This window comes from Haliotis rufescens, unplaced genomic scaffold, assembly GCF_023055435.1.
Source record: "Haliotis rufescens isolate VD_foot unplaced genomic scaffold, xgHalRufe1.0.p SCAF_4, whole genome shotgun sequence".
Lineage (NCBI taxonomy): Eukaryota > Metazoa > Mollusca > Gastropoda > Lepetellida > Haliotidae > Haliotis > Haliotis rufescens.
In genome coordinates, this window is record NW_025964112.1 from 62,187,049 (window position 1) to 62,202,329 (window position 15,281).

At 37.0% G+C, this 15,281-nt stretch overlaps 1 protein-coding gene across 7 annotated transcripts in view; it reads left to right on the plus strand.

Moving 5' to 3' along the window:
• Positions 1–15,281, plus strand: part of LOC124116760 (tax1-binding protein 1 homolog) — a 36,688-nt gene that overhangs the window by 13,971 nt on the left and 7,436 nt on the right. Inside the window, exons 1-3 of one of the 7 annotated variants that reach the window (XM_048382562.1) lie at positions 10,597–10,928; positions 12,401–12,425; positions 13,575–14,623. In XM_048382562.1, the coding sequence (XP_048238519.1) occupies positions 13,588–14,623 (1,036 nt within the window). In that variant the 5' untranslated portion in view covers positions 10,597–10,928; positions 12,401–12,425; positions 13,575–13,587. The other 6 variants (XM_048382564.1, XM_048382563.1, XM_048382566.1 and 3 more) reach the window with 6 other exon arrangements.

The window sequence follows — 15,281 nt, forward strand, 5'->3', positions numbered from 1 at the left end:
GGTCCTATTCATTTCCTTCCTACGTACGACTGAAAACTGATAATTACTTCATTCAACATTCACTGTATAGTTTTTCCTCGTGTTGTGGTGTGTTCCCGAAACCTGGTTTTATCAATAGCGATGTTCTTACGTCAACTGTTACGCTCCAGCTGCACCTACAAAGTAAAAGCAAGAAAACCCTTTCCATATTGATTAGAAATCTCTGTCCAAAGCAGAGTCGATTTTACGATTATGACATAATGAACATGTGTCTGTGAATCACTATCAAGTAGTGATGATAGCAGGTGTTTACGAAAGGATGGATGTAGCCTGCCCATCGATCTTAACCGTCAGAAACACATGCAAAGGCAAGTCAATTGTTCACCTGAAAAAAACACACACAAAAACACGGGGACATACGGTACAAGACAAAATAGGGAATTGCATCGGACATAATCATGTTTGTCATCGATGCGTCAAATCTTCACCACAAAACGTTTTGAAGCTTTACTGGGACCTTAAATGTTGTAACCCTGATAAAACAACTTATTTTGTATGGCGACCTTTGAAATCTTCGTAGAAAGAGCATGCTCGATTGTACCTCAACATTTGTCAAAAGTAGACACTAAAGGCAGGAACTGCTGGAATATTGCTCGACATGAAGGGAGAGTCGACTTTTTGAAAACAAGGACAATCATCTTGGTTTATTTTCTGCCTGTTGTCTGTTATCATACATTGTGTTTTCAAATTATTTGCTTCACGTTTTTATTTATTTAATATAACGTTGTTTGTATTTTCCCATTTATATTTCAATTACCCAATGATATAATCATCCGGACAAAAGAAGAAAGAGGACACTTGAAACTACCTGCTTCGCTCATTACTGTGTACTGTCTCCCGAGATATCGCTTTGGTGAGATCAAACGATATCTAGTTTGTAGATATCGCTGCAATGAAATTGCATCACAATGCTTTGCAGACCATTGTGACTTCATTGTTACAATGACGTCATAATCAAATGGCATCACTAATAGCTCTGCTAATAAGGCTGTTAGCAGTACTTTTTTACACTTAAGACACTGCTTATTACTGTCTACAAACTGACAAAGGTGGAAGATTGTTGTTGGATGATAAATAAAATCTCACCCTCGTGTCTTTTGATATCAAATATAGCAAAAGACACGAGGGTGTGATAGTCTATGTATCGCCTTTAATATCCGTATCAAATACATCACGATAGAATAACCATTTCCTGCTTGTTGTATGTTTATCCACCATCAGACATGGGTGTATGCTTTCTTTTTCCTGGCAGTTTACTTCTTCGTGCTGATTATATTTGTAATATCATCCATATGTAATGGACAAAGGAAGACATGGATCAGAAGATTATATGGTAATCACTCAAAATACAGTAAACTACGGTTATAACGAACACGCGTATAACGAACTAACGGATATAACGAACTAATTTTTTAGTCCCGACTATTAGCTGTAGTTATACTGTTTATATGCTTATAACGAATTACGGTTATAGCGAACTAAAATTAGTTGTCCCTTGAGTTCGTTATAACCGTAGTTTACTGTAGACTGATTTAGTTTCTTGCTGTATACCAAATAGAGGGAGATTATGGTTGGCAGGTGATCCTTTTGGAAGGATGTTTTGGGGGCTTGGGCAACATACATTTTCCAAAAAGAAAATTGAAACTGGTCAAGATATCATGAGACAATCTATATGTTTTAATAGTAGAATACAAATAGGAAATAGCCCAATTTTTTTATAAACATTGGTCAAGCAGAGGTGTAACCTTCATTGGAGATTTAGTGGATGACAAAGGTAAATTTATGCATTTGATACGTTTGTGCATATGTATGGAATCGAAACAAATTATATAGAATATTATGGAGTTGTAAATGCAGCCAAAAAATTTTGTAAGGTAAAGGAATACAATGTTTTCAATTCATGCCATTCAATATATCATATCTGCTAAACCAAAATATAGGATTTTACAAGACTTTATCAGCACCGGAGGTTGTTAAATTTTCATGAAAATGGGAAAGTATACTAAATAAAACATTTTGTGAAACGGATTGGCAAGAACATATATTGATGGCAAAAAGATGCACACAAAGTGAAGATATTGGATGGTTTCAGTTTAAGATCATTCACTACATTCTAACAACTAACAAATATTTGTGTAAAATTGGATATGTTGACTCTCCTTTGTGTACTTTCTGTACGAATCAACCTGAAACTATAATCCATATGTTATATGAGTGTGAACATGTAGGACAAATTTGGGAGAAACTTTCATTTGGATACCAAAAAACGTTGTGGAAGGAACCATTGATTTGAGCAGATAAAATGTTTTGTTTGGATTTCAAGGCAAACACAACAACCATTTGAATATTGTACTTTTAATAACAAAACAAGTAATATACAGACAATGTAGGAACAGATTAATGCCACATTTTCAACACGTACAGCATAAGATAATTAGTTATTACAATGCTACAAAGGTAATGTCATTTACAAATTGTAACTATGCAAACTTTTTTAGTTTCTGGTCTTCCTTCCACACTTTGTTTAAAAACCAGTGATACAGTACGTTGACTTTATAGGCAAGAATTTATATGTATGAAAAGCTGTACACTTCTAGAATACCATCTCTCTCTCTCTCTCTCTCTCTCTCTCTCTCTCTCTCTCTCTCTCTCTCTCTCTCTCTCTCTGTGTTGTACCTGCTTGAACCATGTTATTGAAATGAAAAAAAGTTTTAAAATGATTCACATCACATTTATCTATTGCATAACCTTTATAGATCAAATAATTACGTTAATCAATTGTTGTGGCCTGGCATTGTTTCAAAATCGGACCTACTGCCCTGAATGAATTCGCCGTTCATTTCCGGAACTCAACTGCACTTGAGATCACACAGCATTTTGGGAAATACCGCAGCATGAAAAACAGGAAATTAATATAAACACGCAGAAATGTCAGTGAAGTGCATTCATGAAAAACGTTTAAATCACAAAAAAGGAAATGCCATCGGCGCAGTATTCGACTTTTAGTACACCTTAGTACACCTGATCAATTTTACATGGATGAAATTGCGCACGCTTCTTCGAAATGTAACTTCGTCAAGTCTCCATGGTATGCTCGTTGGTTTTAAAGTCCCTCTCAATTTACTTTTTAAATAGGCGAGGTGAAATGAGGTTTATAGCGACGTGCATGCACGTGTGTCTGTGTGTGTGGCTGCTTGTACTAGTCCAGACTAATGCCGCAGTTTAACATGAATACCCTACTCAGACACAGCATACTAACTCCAAGCCGACCAGTCCTTGTTATAGCCCCTTAATGCCGAGCGCGAGACAGGGTGACAACAAGTACAATCTTTTAACGTCTTTTGGTATGACTCGGCCGGGGATAGAACCCCGGACCTTCCGCTGTAAGAGCGGACGCTCTACCACTAGACCAGGGGGCGGTCTATTTTTAAAAAGATGTAAGATATATCCATATATACATCACATCAATGAGCTGTTTTTTTTATAACCTCACACAAGATCATGCTGAAATGAGCGATTATGGGAATTTGTATGCGTATTCTGTCGGAGGAGGGACTGGGTTAGTACATACACACTAAAGTAGTCTGAAAATATGACTCACTAGTACACATGTACTTACCCCGCCCTACCACCCACCCCTATCCTTCCTCTCCTGACAATACTGTGTACCCCACCACGTGTTATTTAATTTCAAATTACATGACGGTGTTGTAATCTATTTTAGGACCCATTGCTAACACAATTCGGCAATATCTCACGAAACCCAGCACGCGCCACGACACGCACGGGTGACTCAGCGAGTTCGCCATATCTGTTCATGTTGACTGGACCATCCCGTGAAGCAATGTCTCCATATGTACATGTATTGTTTAATCAACGATCGACTGATATTGACCTGATAATGCTTCATCTATGAATTTAATGTTTACACAGCAAAATAATTTCCCAAGACAGTCGCATGTAAGCTCGTGTAAAACTGGGCTACCCACTGAATGTCATAAGAGAGCATTGCGCAAGCTTCTAACTAGGCAACCGGATGCCAGTTTGAGGACGGCCTTTTGCCACCTATTTATTGTATACATGATCGGCGAATTAGTCCTATAAGTCATGCACGGTAAAAGTAAGTGATTAATACATTGAAATTATTGTTTGCAAGAAATTTTGCAAGTATGTGATTTTTCCTTATAATTTACATCTTAATATTATATTAGGTAGTTTCAATTTAGTTAATTTAGTTTCAAAATAGGCTCAACTACTGATGCTTGACGTTTGACGTGATGTAGATTTAAAGTGTGTGTGTGTGTGTGTGTGTGTGGGGGGGGGGGGGGGGGGGGGGTTGTGTGTGTTGTGTGTGTTGTTGTGTGTGTGGTTGTGTGTGTGTGTTTGTTTTGTGTTTTGTGTGTGTGTTGTGTTTTTTGTGTGTGTTGTGTGTGTGTGTGTGTGTGTGTGTGTGTGTGTTGTGTGTGTGTGTGTGTTTTGTGTGTGTGTTTTGTGTGTGTGTGTGTGTGTGTGTGTGTGTGTGTGTGTGTGTGTGTGTGTGTGTGTGTGTGTGTGTGTGTGTTGTTTTCTGTTCGATACCTGTGAGCCAGGCTAGATGTAACTGAGTTATGTTGGGCAGTTTGTCAGTCACGTAATGGGTGTCCTGTGTGAAACTGGGACATCGTACCGCCGTAATTCAGGAAGTCATGAACTACATTTAGTATAGCAGAAACACAGGTGTAGGGACGACGCGTAAAACTTGTTTGGATTTCCAATCGGCTCGAGCCTAGGAAATCAATACATTCCACTGTTACCAGGATCCCCGGGGTGGAGCAAACACACTAAATGCAAACATTGCGGGAACGTCAAATCAAGCAGGCGCTCGGAAGCTGGCTGATCCTATTTAGATAAACGTTCATCCCAGTACACATACTTCAGTTACAGTTCATCCCAGTACACATACTTCAGTTACAGTTCATCTCAGTACATATACTTCAGTTACAGTTCATCTCAGTACATATACTTCAGTTACAGTTCATCTCAGTACATATACTCCAGTTATAGTTCATCTCAGTACATATGATTCAGTTATAGTTCATCTCAGTACACATACTTCAGTTACAGTTCATCCCAGTACACATACTTCAGTTACAGTTCATCTCAGTACATATACTTCAGTTACAGTCCATCTCAGTACACATACTTCAGTTACAGTTCATCCCAGTACACATACTTCAGTTACAGTTCATCTCAGTACATATACTTCAGTTACAGTTCATCTCAGTCGAATACTTCAGTTACAGTTCATCTCAGTCGAATACTTCAGTTACAGTTCATCTCAGTACACATACTTCAGTTACAGTTCATCCCAGTACACTTACTTCAGTTACAGTTCATCTCAGTCGAATACTTCAGTTACAGTTCATCTCAGTACATATACTTCAGTTATAGTTCATCTCAGTACATATACTCCAGTTATAGTTCATCTCAGTACATATACTTCAGTTACAGTTCATCTCAGTACATATACTTCAGTTATAGTTCATCTCAGTACATATACTTCAGTTACAGTTCATTTCAGTACATATACTTCAGTTACAGTTCATCTCAGTACATATACTTCAGTTTCAGTTCATCTCAGTACATGTACTTCAGTTATAGTTCATCTCAGTACATATACTTCAGTTACAGTTCATCTCAGTAAATATACTTCAGTTACAGTTCATCTCAGTACATATACTTCAGTTACAGTTCATCTTAGTACATATACTTCAGTTACAGTTCATCTCAGTACATATACTTCAGTTATAGTTCATCTCAGTACATATACTTCGATCAGGTATAGTCGATCTCAGTACATATACTTCAGTTACAGTTCATCCCAGTACATATACTACAGTTACAGTTCATCCCAGTACATATACTTCAGTTACAGTTCATCTCAGTACATATACTTCAGTTACAGTTCATCTCAGTACATAGACTTCAGTTATAGTTCATATCAGTACATATACTTCAGTTACAGTTCATCTCAGTACATATACTTCAGTTACAGTTCATCTCAGTACATATACTTCAGTTATAGTTCATCTCAGTACATATACTTCAGTTATAGTTCATCTCAGTACATATACTTCAGTTATAGTCCATCTCAGTTCACATACTTCAGTTACAGTTCATCTCAGTACATATACTTCAGTTACAGTTCATCTCAGTACTGGACTTCAGTTACAGTTCATTTCAGTACATATACTTCAGTTACAGTTCATCTCAGTTCATATACTTCAGTTACAGTTCATCTCAGTACACATACTTCAGTTACAGTTCATCTCAGTACATATACTTCAGTTACAGTTCATCTGAGTTCCTATACTTCAGTTATAGTTCATCTCAGTACATATACTTCAGTTATAGTTCATCTCAGTACATATACTTCAGTTACAGTTCATCTCAGTACATATACTTCAGTTACAGTTCATCTCAGTACATATACTTCAGTTATAGTTCATCTCAGTACATATACTTCAGTTACAGTTCATCTCAGTACAGATGCTTCAGTTTTAGTTCATATACTTCAGTTATAGTTCATCTCAGTACATATACTTCAGTTATAGTTCATCTCAGTACATATACTTCAGTTACAGTTCATCTCAGTACATATACTTCAGTTACATTTCATCTCAGTTCATATACTTCAGTTACAGTTCATCTCAGTACATATACTTCAGTTATAGTTCATCTCAGTACATATGCTTCAGTTACAGTCCATCTCAGTACATATACTTCAGTTATAGTTCATCTCAGTACATAGACTTCAGTTACAGTTCATTTCAGTACATATACTTCAGTTACAGTTCATCTCAGTTCATATACTTCAGTTACAGTTCATCTCAGTACACATACTTCAGTTACAGTTCATCTCAGTGCATATACTCCAGTTACAGTTCATCTCAGTTCATATACTTCAGTTCCAGTTCATCTCAGTACACATACTTTAGTTACAGTTCATCTCAGTACATATACTCCAGTTATAGTTCATCTCAGTACATATACTTCAGTTACAGTTCATCTCAATACATATACTTCAGTTACAGTTCATCTCAGTACATATACTTCAGTTACAGTTCATCTCAGTACATATACTTCAGTTACAGTTCATCTCAGTACATAGACTTCAGTTACAGTTCATCTCAGTACATATACTTCAGTTACAGTTCATCTCAGTACAGGTAATAAATAAGAATAGAAATCCATGAATCAGTTCTTTACTTCAGCTTCTTTGTATGCCCTTTTGTGATACCGTTTTAGTCGATAAATCTGAAACTACCACCAAAAACAATATAAATCAGTCCCATGCTAATTAAGCAAACATGCTTATCAAGTCCAACTACGTTTATCCCCCATGCAAGCCTGATGAGAATGTTGCGCAATACCTTAAAGGACGTGTTGGACGTTCAGCGCTTCTGACCAATCAATTCGAAGTCGAGTGATTTTTCAGCTGCGCAAAACGCCTTGCTGTATTACGACGCTATGTAAGTATGGTACCACAAAGAGGCAGTTATCCACTTAGATCGCCAATTAGGATATTGTTAACTCTGCATAGTACTATACTTATGTAGGGGAACCCAACACTAATTATCGTCAACAGTGACACAATGTAACATGATACATCATGGACGGTGATGGAGACTTGGCACGCGGAGTATCAGGGGAATGCGGATGTTATCCATGGTGAACCGTGAAAACTGAAGTAATATTGAACGGTTATGAAAACATTTATGGTAAACATGGAAACATAAAAAATAGAAATGGTAAATTATTCTAGGGAGTTAGCAATATATGGTAAAATGTAAAAAACTAAGTTCCGAGATGGAAATGAGTGGGTGAAAGCAGAGATCTATGTATATGGTCTCTGGTGAAAGTGTCCATTATGGCGTGGTCTGAGGTGGTGACATGTTGGCAGGCCTACACGTTGGGGATCAGACGACAAACATGCTGGAGTGTTCAAATATTGATGATTAGGGTTATGTCCACCATAAAAATATATACCCAGATAAATGTGCTGTTAGTTCTTTTTCCCTGACTCCCTACTTTGACTTATAATAAACTGACTTACATTATCATCAAGAAAGCAATATTCTGGATAAATGAATATTTACTGTTACATTATTTTGTTAAAGTATTTTTGTTATTTAAGTTGATTATTATTAGCTTGTAAAATATTTGCGAATAGAAAATTATTAATGATCAGATATCAAGTTTCAGAATGTCTCATATTTTGTAACGTAAGAACTTTCGTCAACTTAATATCAAGCTATTATTATTATTATTATTATTATTATTATTATTATTGTACGTTTTTTGTGTATTGGGATTTGTTTAAAGTTTTGGTGAAATTTTTCTTTAATTCTGGACATTAAGTCTCACATTCGCTTACACGTGTAAAGAAAATTTAAGTTCGGTGCATAAAACGTTGTTTTTTCCGTTCGCGTGTTTCATTTGTTAATCTCTCTCTGTTGGCCGTTGGGTAACATGGTGGGTGCTGCAAAGGTCAACTGATTCGCCAATACACAGGAAATGAACTTTGCCATAACTGAAAGAAAGACTCGGCTCCGCACTCTGGCGGCCATCTTGTGTGATGACATATTGTCTCCGTGTAGCTGGGGTCTTCCTGTCTTGTTAGGCTGACCAATGTCATAACCTTGACTTAGTAAATGAGTAACTTGTTACAACGACCTCATTCAAACTTGATAGGACGTGAGTCGCACCATCATGTGTAGCTTAGATCATTACTAATTAATTTGGTAACTCATAAATTCTTGGGTAATGTCGCATTCCATCCCAAGTTTGTAGCATGTACAACAACATATGTTTTAGTCATGATATCGTGTGGCCATTTAGAATACAACCCTAATAACGAATATATGCTCTGGCATCATATTGACTTCAGTTTCATGTGGAAACCCCATTATAACAACTAAAAAAATGTACAATATACAATTATTCACAATGATATCTCATAATGACAAGGTCAGTTTTTCAAAGGTAATCACGTGATGATAACACATAGAGAATCTCCCCCGAGTGTTTTTTCATAAAAATATATTAACACAAGTCGATATAAAAGTTTAAAACTCCGAGGCTTGCCGACAGGTTTTAAACTTTTATCGACGAGTGTTGATATATTTGATATCAAAAGACACGAGGTTGAGATTCTATTTATTTCCATACTGATTTTCCCAACTTTTTCAATTTGTACACAGTAATAACCATTGTCTGCCAAGTTTCTAAAAGGTCCATCAAACCTGCTCAGTGGGAGAGGAATGAGTGATGTCAGTTGATTAACATGACGTCACAATGGCCGTTATGACGTTAAAATCCATTGTAGCCACGTAAGCGATATCTCCCGTGAAAGTCATGCATTTGCTTGTGATAACTCGTGTTATCGACATATTTAAAAGACAGATTAAATAAAAAACGAACATATTTATCGAAGAAATAGCAAACGTGTGTTTTATTCGTCCATCGGCTCTGTTTTTGTCGTGCATGTCCATATGTTTCTACAAATAAAACCATTTCCATTGTCACAAGAAATGCCACAGTCCATTGTACGATTCCGACAGTATCATAAGCATGTGTTTATGAATCACTACCAAATAGTGATGATACCAGATGTTCGCAAAAAGGGGAGCGTATCCTGCCCCACCGTTGGCACCGTCAAACACTTGCAAAGGCAAGTCAATAGTTCACCTGAAGAACCGACATGGGTACAATGTGTGAAGCCCATTTCTGGTGTGCCCCGCCGTGATATTTCTGGAATATCAAGGCGGTAGTTAACTTTTTTTTGACAGGGGGGTCAATTATTTGTACAAGTATCACTTGTCTCCAACTTGTATTTTCATGATTCAAATAAAACTGTTTTCTATAAAAAAAAAAAAAATCTAGAGGGGGGGGGGAGGGGGGCAACTGCTTTCCCTGCCCCCCGCTGGCTACGGCACTGAATATTGCTCAAAGCGGCGTAAAACCTTACTCACTCACCCGAAGAAAACACGGGAACAAACACGGTACAATGTATAGATGTATTACTATCTTTAGTGGTGAGGTGACTATTATGGAAACAAAAACTTACGTACCATGCCCTTAAGAGATATGGTTCGGTAGGTGGCTATAAAACATATATATTTTTCGATGAGTTATTTTTTACGACTACAATGTAGGAGTTACCAGTGAAATGTAGGGTCGAACTGCACAACGGAAACCCAAGTATGTCCTTAATTATTTTTATGTCCAACAATTAATATTGATGATATGTGTGTCTCAAGGCATGAAGTCCCCCATATAAAACATTCGTATATTGTAAGCCAGGTCAGGTAGAAAAGGCGTCCAACCTCAGAGCAGAAGGTCCGTGGTGCGAATCCAAGGATGGGACTCAGAACTTGTTTGGCCGCGACATATAGGTGTTAAGCAACATATTGTTAATTTCAGCGATTTTAAGTTAAAATGCGTTCTTTCAGTTTCACATCTAAACACAGGCATCTTCCGATCGTTTTTCAATATGTTAATTGTGGGTGTGTATTTTGGAACGTAATTATGTCGTATTAAAAAGTGCGAGAGCCTTTCAAACAAGAAACAATAGTTGAATTTTTCGGTTAACACCTTGAAAAATGTATGCATAAGGTAAAGACTTTTATAGTCACAACAACTGGACGTCAGATTCGGGAGCGTTCGAAAAGTGATTCATTCGTGGAGTATTCGGCCTCATACGGCTTGTCCCGAAGTTGGCCGATATTGCCCGAGTGAAAGGGGGAATCCCCTAACTCTACGTCATCACGTATCGCCATAGTTTCCCGTCGAGTGTGAGAGCAAAGACTGACAAAGATGTAACAATCAAGAGTGGATAACCGAAATGGGTAGGTTATAATAGCAATATCATACATGTTAATGTTCTTATGACAAGCTTTAAACACAATATTCTTTGTTTTTATGACCGAACATAATGTAGAACACCTGTTTCCGACTTCGAGTATTCAGACCACCACAAACAGTGTGTCGGGCTTTTGCTTTCGAATTGAATTTGCTTACGTAAATGTGAAAACAAATGTAAATACATAGGAACAGACTCAAATCGAAAGCACATGTATCAAAATTTTGGGATGTGTTTGATAATAATGTTAAGGTGTAATATTCTGAAGCAGTCTACAATGAGCCCATTTCAAGTTATTATGTCTCACGCTCACCTAATGGTAGGAGAACTTCCGCAAAACTCCTCATGTGTGTCAACATCGTAATTAATATTTGAGTGCTTATTTGCCTTAGAGTTATGTTCGGATCCTTGAAAATAAGTCACATTTGCGCGTATATTTTAACTGTGTCTGTGCGCTTATTTAAACTGGAAATAGGTAGTTCATATTGCGTTGTGATTTATTATACGAGATAAGTTGTAAAGCGTATACTACAAGAGGTGGCCTATTTTTAACCTTAGTCACCCTTGAATACAATCCGAGCTATGTAGGTCAGTACTTATCTGAAAACACCCACAGTTTAGTCATTTGCATGTGGAAATTGTGTAGCTTACGCTCCTACAAAAGGTGGGCTTTGCCACATTACGTAAAATGAAATATGGACGTTATAGTGTGGAGACTGAAGTGTCAATGTAGGTTTCCCAGCTGTCCGTCACTCTCAGTTTCTGACCAGAGACACTGAAGGTATTTGATATATTCAAAGACGTATATATTTATATACGTCTTTGATATATTATACATATAGTAGCCCTCCTTTAGACTCAGATATGTACATTTTACTTCCTGGTCTGGTTACAAACTGTTCACATTAACCAAAGATCAGCTGATATACATGATTCAATACTTGTTTGTTTATGTGTATAAGGAACAAGTGTGTCACCATTCTAATCTTCTATAAGCGTAATTCATTGTCGAATCTATGAAAGGTTTGTAAAATTCAATTTCTAAAGTATTGTTCAAATGATTATGGAAACAATTTGTAACATTACATGGTTTTTATTCCGCCTGGTAAGATTGATTTAATAATATACCTAGACAGCTATTAAGTTCTATAACTAAATTCTGATGTGTGAGCTGGTGTAGTTAATTATCTATAGATGATTATTCTATAAATTTGGTACATGCCATACTGATCATTGTCAAGTGTAATATTAGTACTTGTTGTTTGGTTAGAATACAATTTAGTTAGGGTTTTGATGGTTTGAGACTCTGGTATATCTGCTCATTAAAGATACCAAAGATATTAATGAACATATTCATTGACAACTGTTAACAAAGTTGTTATATGTTCCATATCAAAAGAACTATACACTTTTATTTTAAAAAAGTAATTGAAGTTAAAACATATTTTGTTGTTTCAGTTATTTGAAACAACGATGTATTAAGGTATGTTGTGTATTGATAAAAATAGAAATCCTAAAGTATCATTTGTTGGTAATTATTTTTTTTTAATGCTTACCAGGGCTCTAGCTTGCTTATAGAGTATTTACTCTCATGTTATTATTCACATTGGGTAGTGATATTTTGGGGGGGTATTCATTATTCAATATATTTTTATTCTCTTGGGTCCAGTCGATGGGTGTTTTGTAAACCGTTGAGTACACTTTTAAAATAAATAAATAATACTGCTATGCTGTTTCAGGTAACTTCTAAGTAGATTGTGTTTGTGTGCTGCTTCAAGTGAGTCACATGTCGCATAACCTCGTAACTGTAGTACATGTTTAAGTTAAGATAAGCTAGATGTTGCAAGATGTGCAATATTTACTGCAATAGCATTTATGTATGCGTGATGCCTTCATTCAGTCAGTCAGAAAATATTTGTAAAGACATACGTGTACTGAAGCAGAAACAGCTACATTGGGTAATTACACACAGTGTTCTTAGACTATTGGTTCATTCAATTTCATCATTCATACTTGTGCTCAGGCACCTGCAAATGACATGGGTGAGTTAGTTTGCATCTTGTAAGCAAATACATGTATGCAGCTTACCTGGAACTCTGCTACGCTAAAGCAACCTAATTAGTGCAGGGTTCCCCCTAGACTCCAATATCTGAGAGTCACCTTGACTCAGCCTATGAATTTTTGGGAGTCAAAAATATTTTTTGAGAGTCAAATGTTTTATTGTATGATTAATGAAAAACTAGACGTAAATTTTAAGATGTTTGCATATATTGTCTTCAGATAATGTTTATAAATTAAGTTCAGGTGAGTAATTGTAATATTTTTATTCCAAAGCTGGTAAACAACATAGATATTTTGAAATTGCGTCATAGATTTTATAACACAAAAACAGTATTTGTGCTTTTTGTTCCAGTAATATCAGTGACATATACTAATTTGTTCTTCGTGATTTATGTATCGTTTACTCATACTAACATATAAAAAACACATGTCTTGATAAATTGATATTATCTTTTAGGGGCATTTTGTAATTTGAAACACAGATAAACAACACCACATTTTACATGTTAATTGAGTAAAGTTAAACAATGAATATTTTCAAATTCTTTATAGTAACTGTTGTGTTCTGCAGACCAAGGTGAAGGATGGAGAACACAGATGATGATATCTATATTTTGTCCGGTCATGACACACTAGACGGTAGTGTCTCTGATCCTGGCAATCGTCTGCTCCAACAGCCTTTCGACTTTGTGATATCCCGGTCTCCAGGCAGCAGACCAGACCCGGCTGTCCAGGCTCTGCAACAAGCTTACTCCGATCTCAAGAAACGTTTCAATGAAAAAAGGCAGAAAAATGACCAGTTAACCCGAGCATTGCGTGATGTAGGTAAGTTAAGATTGGCTGAAGCAAACATGTCGACATACGGGGAATCGCCGGACGAAATGTCCATCAGTGCCCAGGGAGCTGCTGCCACCGGCGAACATGTTGTTACGGATGACAATGTCAGAGCACGCTTGGGGTATGTCAAGTATCTAGAACGAGAAAAAGTGAACAACGAGGCTCGAATACAACAGTTAATTTCAATAAAAGGCTCATTTGAAGAAAGTTGCAATGCTATGCAAAGAAAATATAAGGATGCTGTTTCTGAGTTAGAAAGGAAGGACATGGATTTGAAACGTGTGAATGAAATTGTTACCGAGTTGAAAGAAGACAACATGCAACTTCGTGAGGAGCGTGATTCGTACAGAAGACATGCATCTGATATTCAGGACCATATGCACAGTTCAGTGATTCAGAGTAGTTTAGAAAAACAGAACAGGAGTTTGGAAGATCTGCAATTAAAATATAAAACTCTTGAAGCAGAATGTGATACTTTGAGGAAGGAGGGTGACCGATTGCAGGTCAGTGAAAACCTTGCTCAGACAGACTTACAGAGTGCTAAGGCAGAGCTGCAAGATGCTAAGACAGAACTCCAGAACACAGTCAAGAAAGCAAAACAAGAGTTTGACGACCTGAGATCCAGAAATCATGCCCTGGAGCAGGAATTGCTGGCTCTCAGAGAGTCTGATCTTCCTGTGGGGTCGTCCATGACAACTGCGGATGAACTGGTGCACCTCAAGAAAGTCATCTCAGACCTTAGGAGAACTGTTATACAACAAAGAGAGTTCCTCAGCAAGCTTGGTAAGCACAGACAATTGTTAAACTGAGAAGGGCTTACATGAATACTAAAATCTATTACTAGATCTATTTGTTTGTTGTTTAAAACAGCAGAGCAATATTCCAGCGATATGGCTGCCTGTTAATAAACAAGTCTAGACCAGACAATCCAGTGATTGATATTATGAGCAACAAGCCATGGCTTTGAGGTTTGATGACATGCGATCAGCCATGTCAGTGACCAAACCTGACCATGCATTAAACCAGGAATCCCCATGGGGGATGTGAGATCTGTAGAAAATAATGAAAGATGGAAGCCAGGAAGAAATACTGGCTAATTGTCATATGTCATGTTTGTGTTGGGGCAGTGGTGTCCCAGTTGTCTAAGGTGCCACAATTCGCGGTGCAGAGTTGTGTCCCTTGGTCATGCCAGAAAACTATGATTGTGGGTTCAAATCCCGGTTCGCCCCGATTAATGTTTCTAGGTTTGTCAGCACCACACTGATATGATTCATCATGGTCCATATAATCGTTATTCACTTGGGTTTCTCTTGTCATTTATTTCTCTATGTTTGTCACCTATTTTACAGCGGAAATTGCAATCACCATGATCCCTAGGTGTTCACAGTGTTTGTTTTAAGCTTCTTATCCTGACAATACATATTTTAAGATGCATGATATT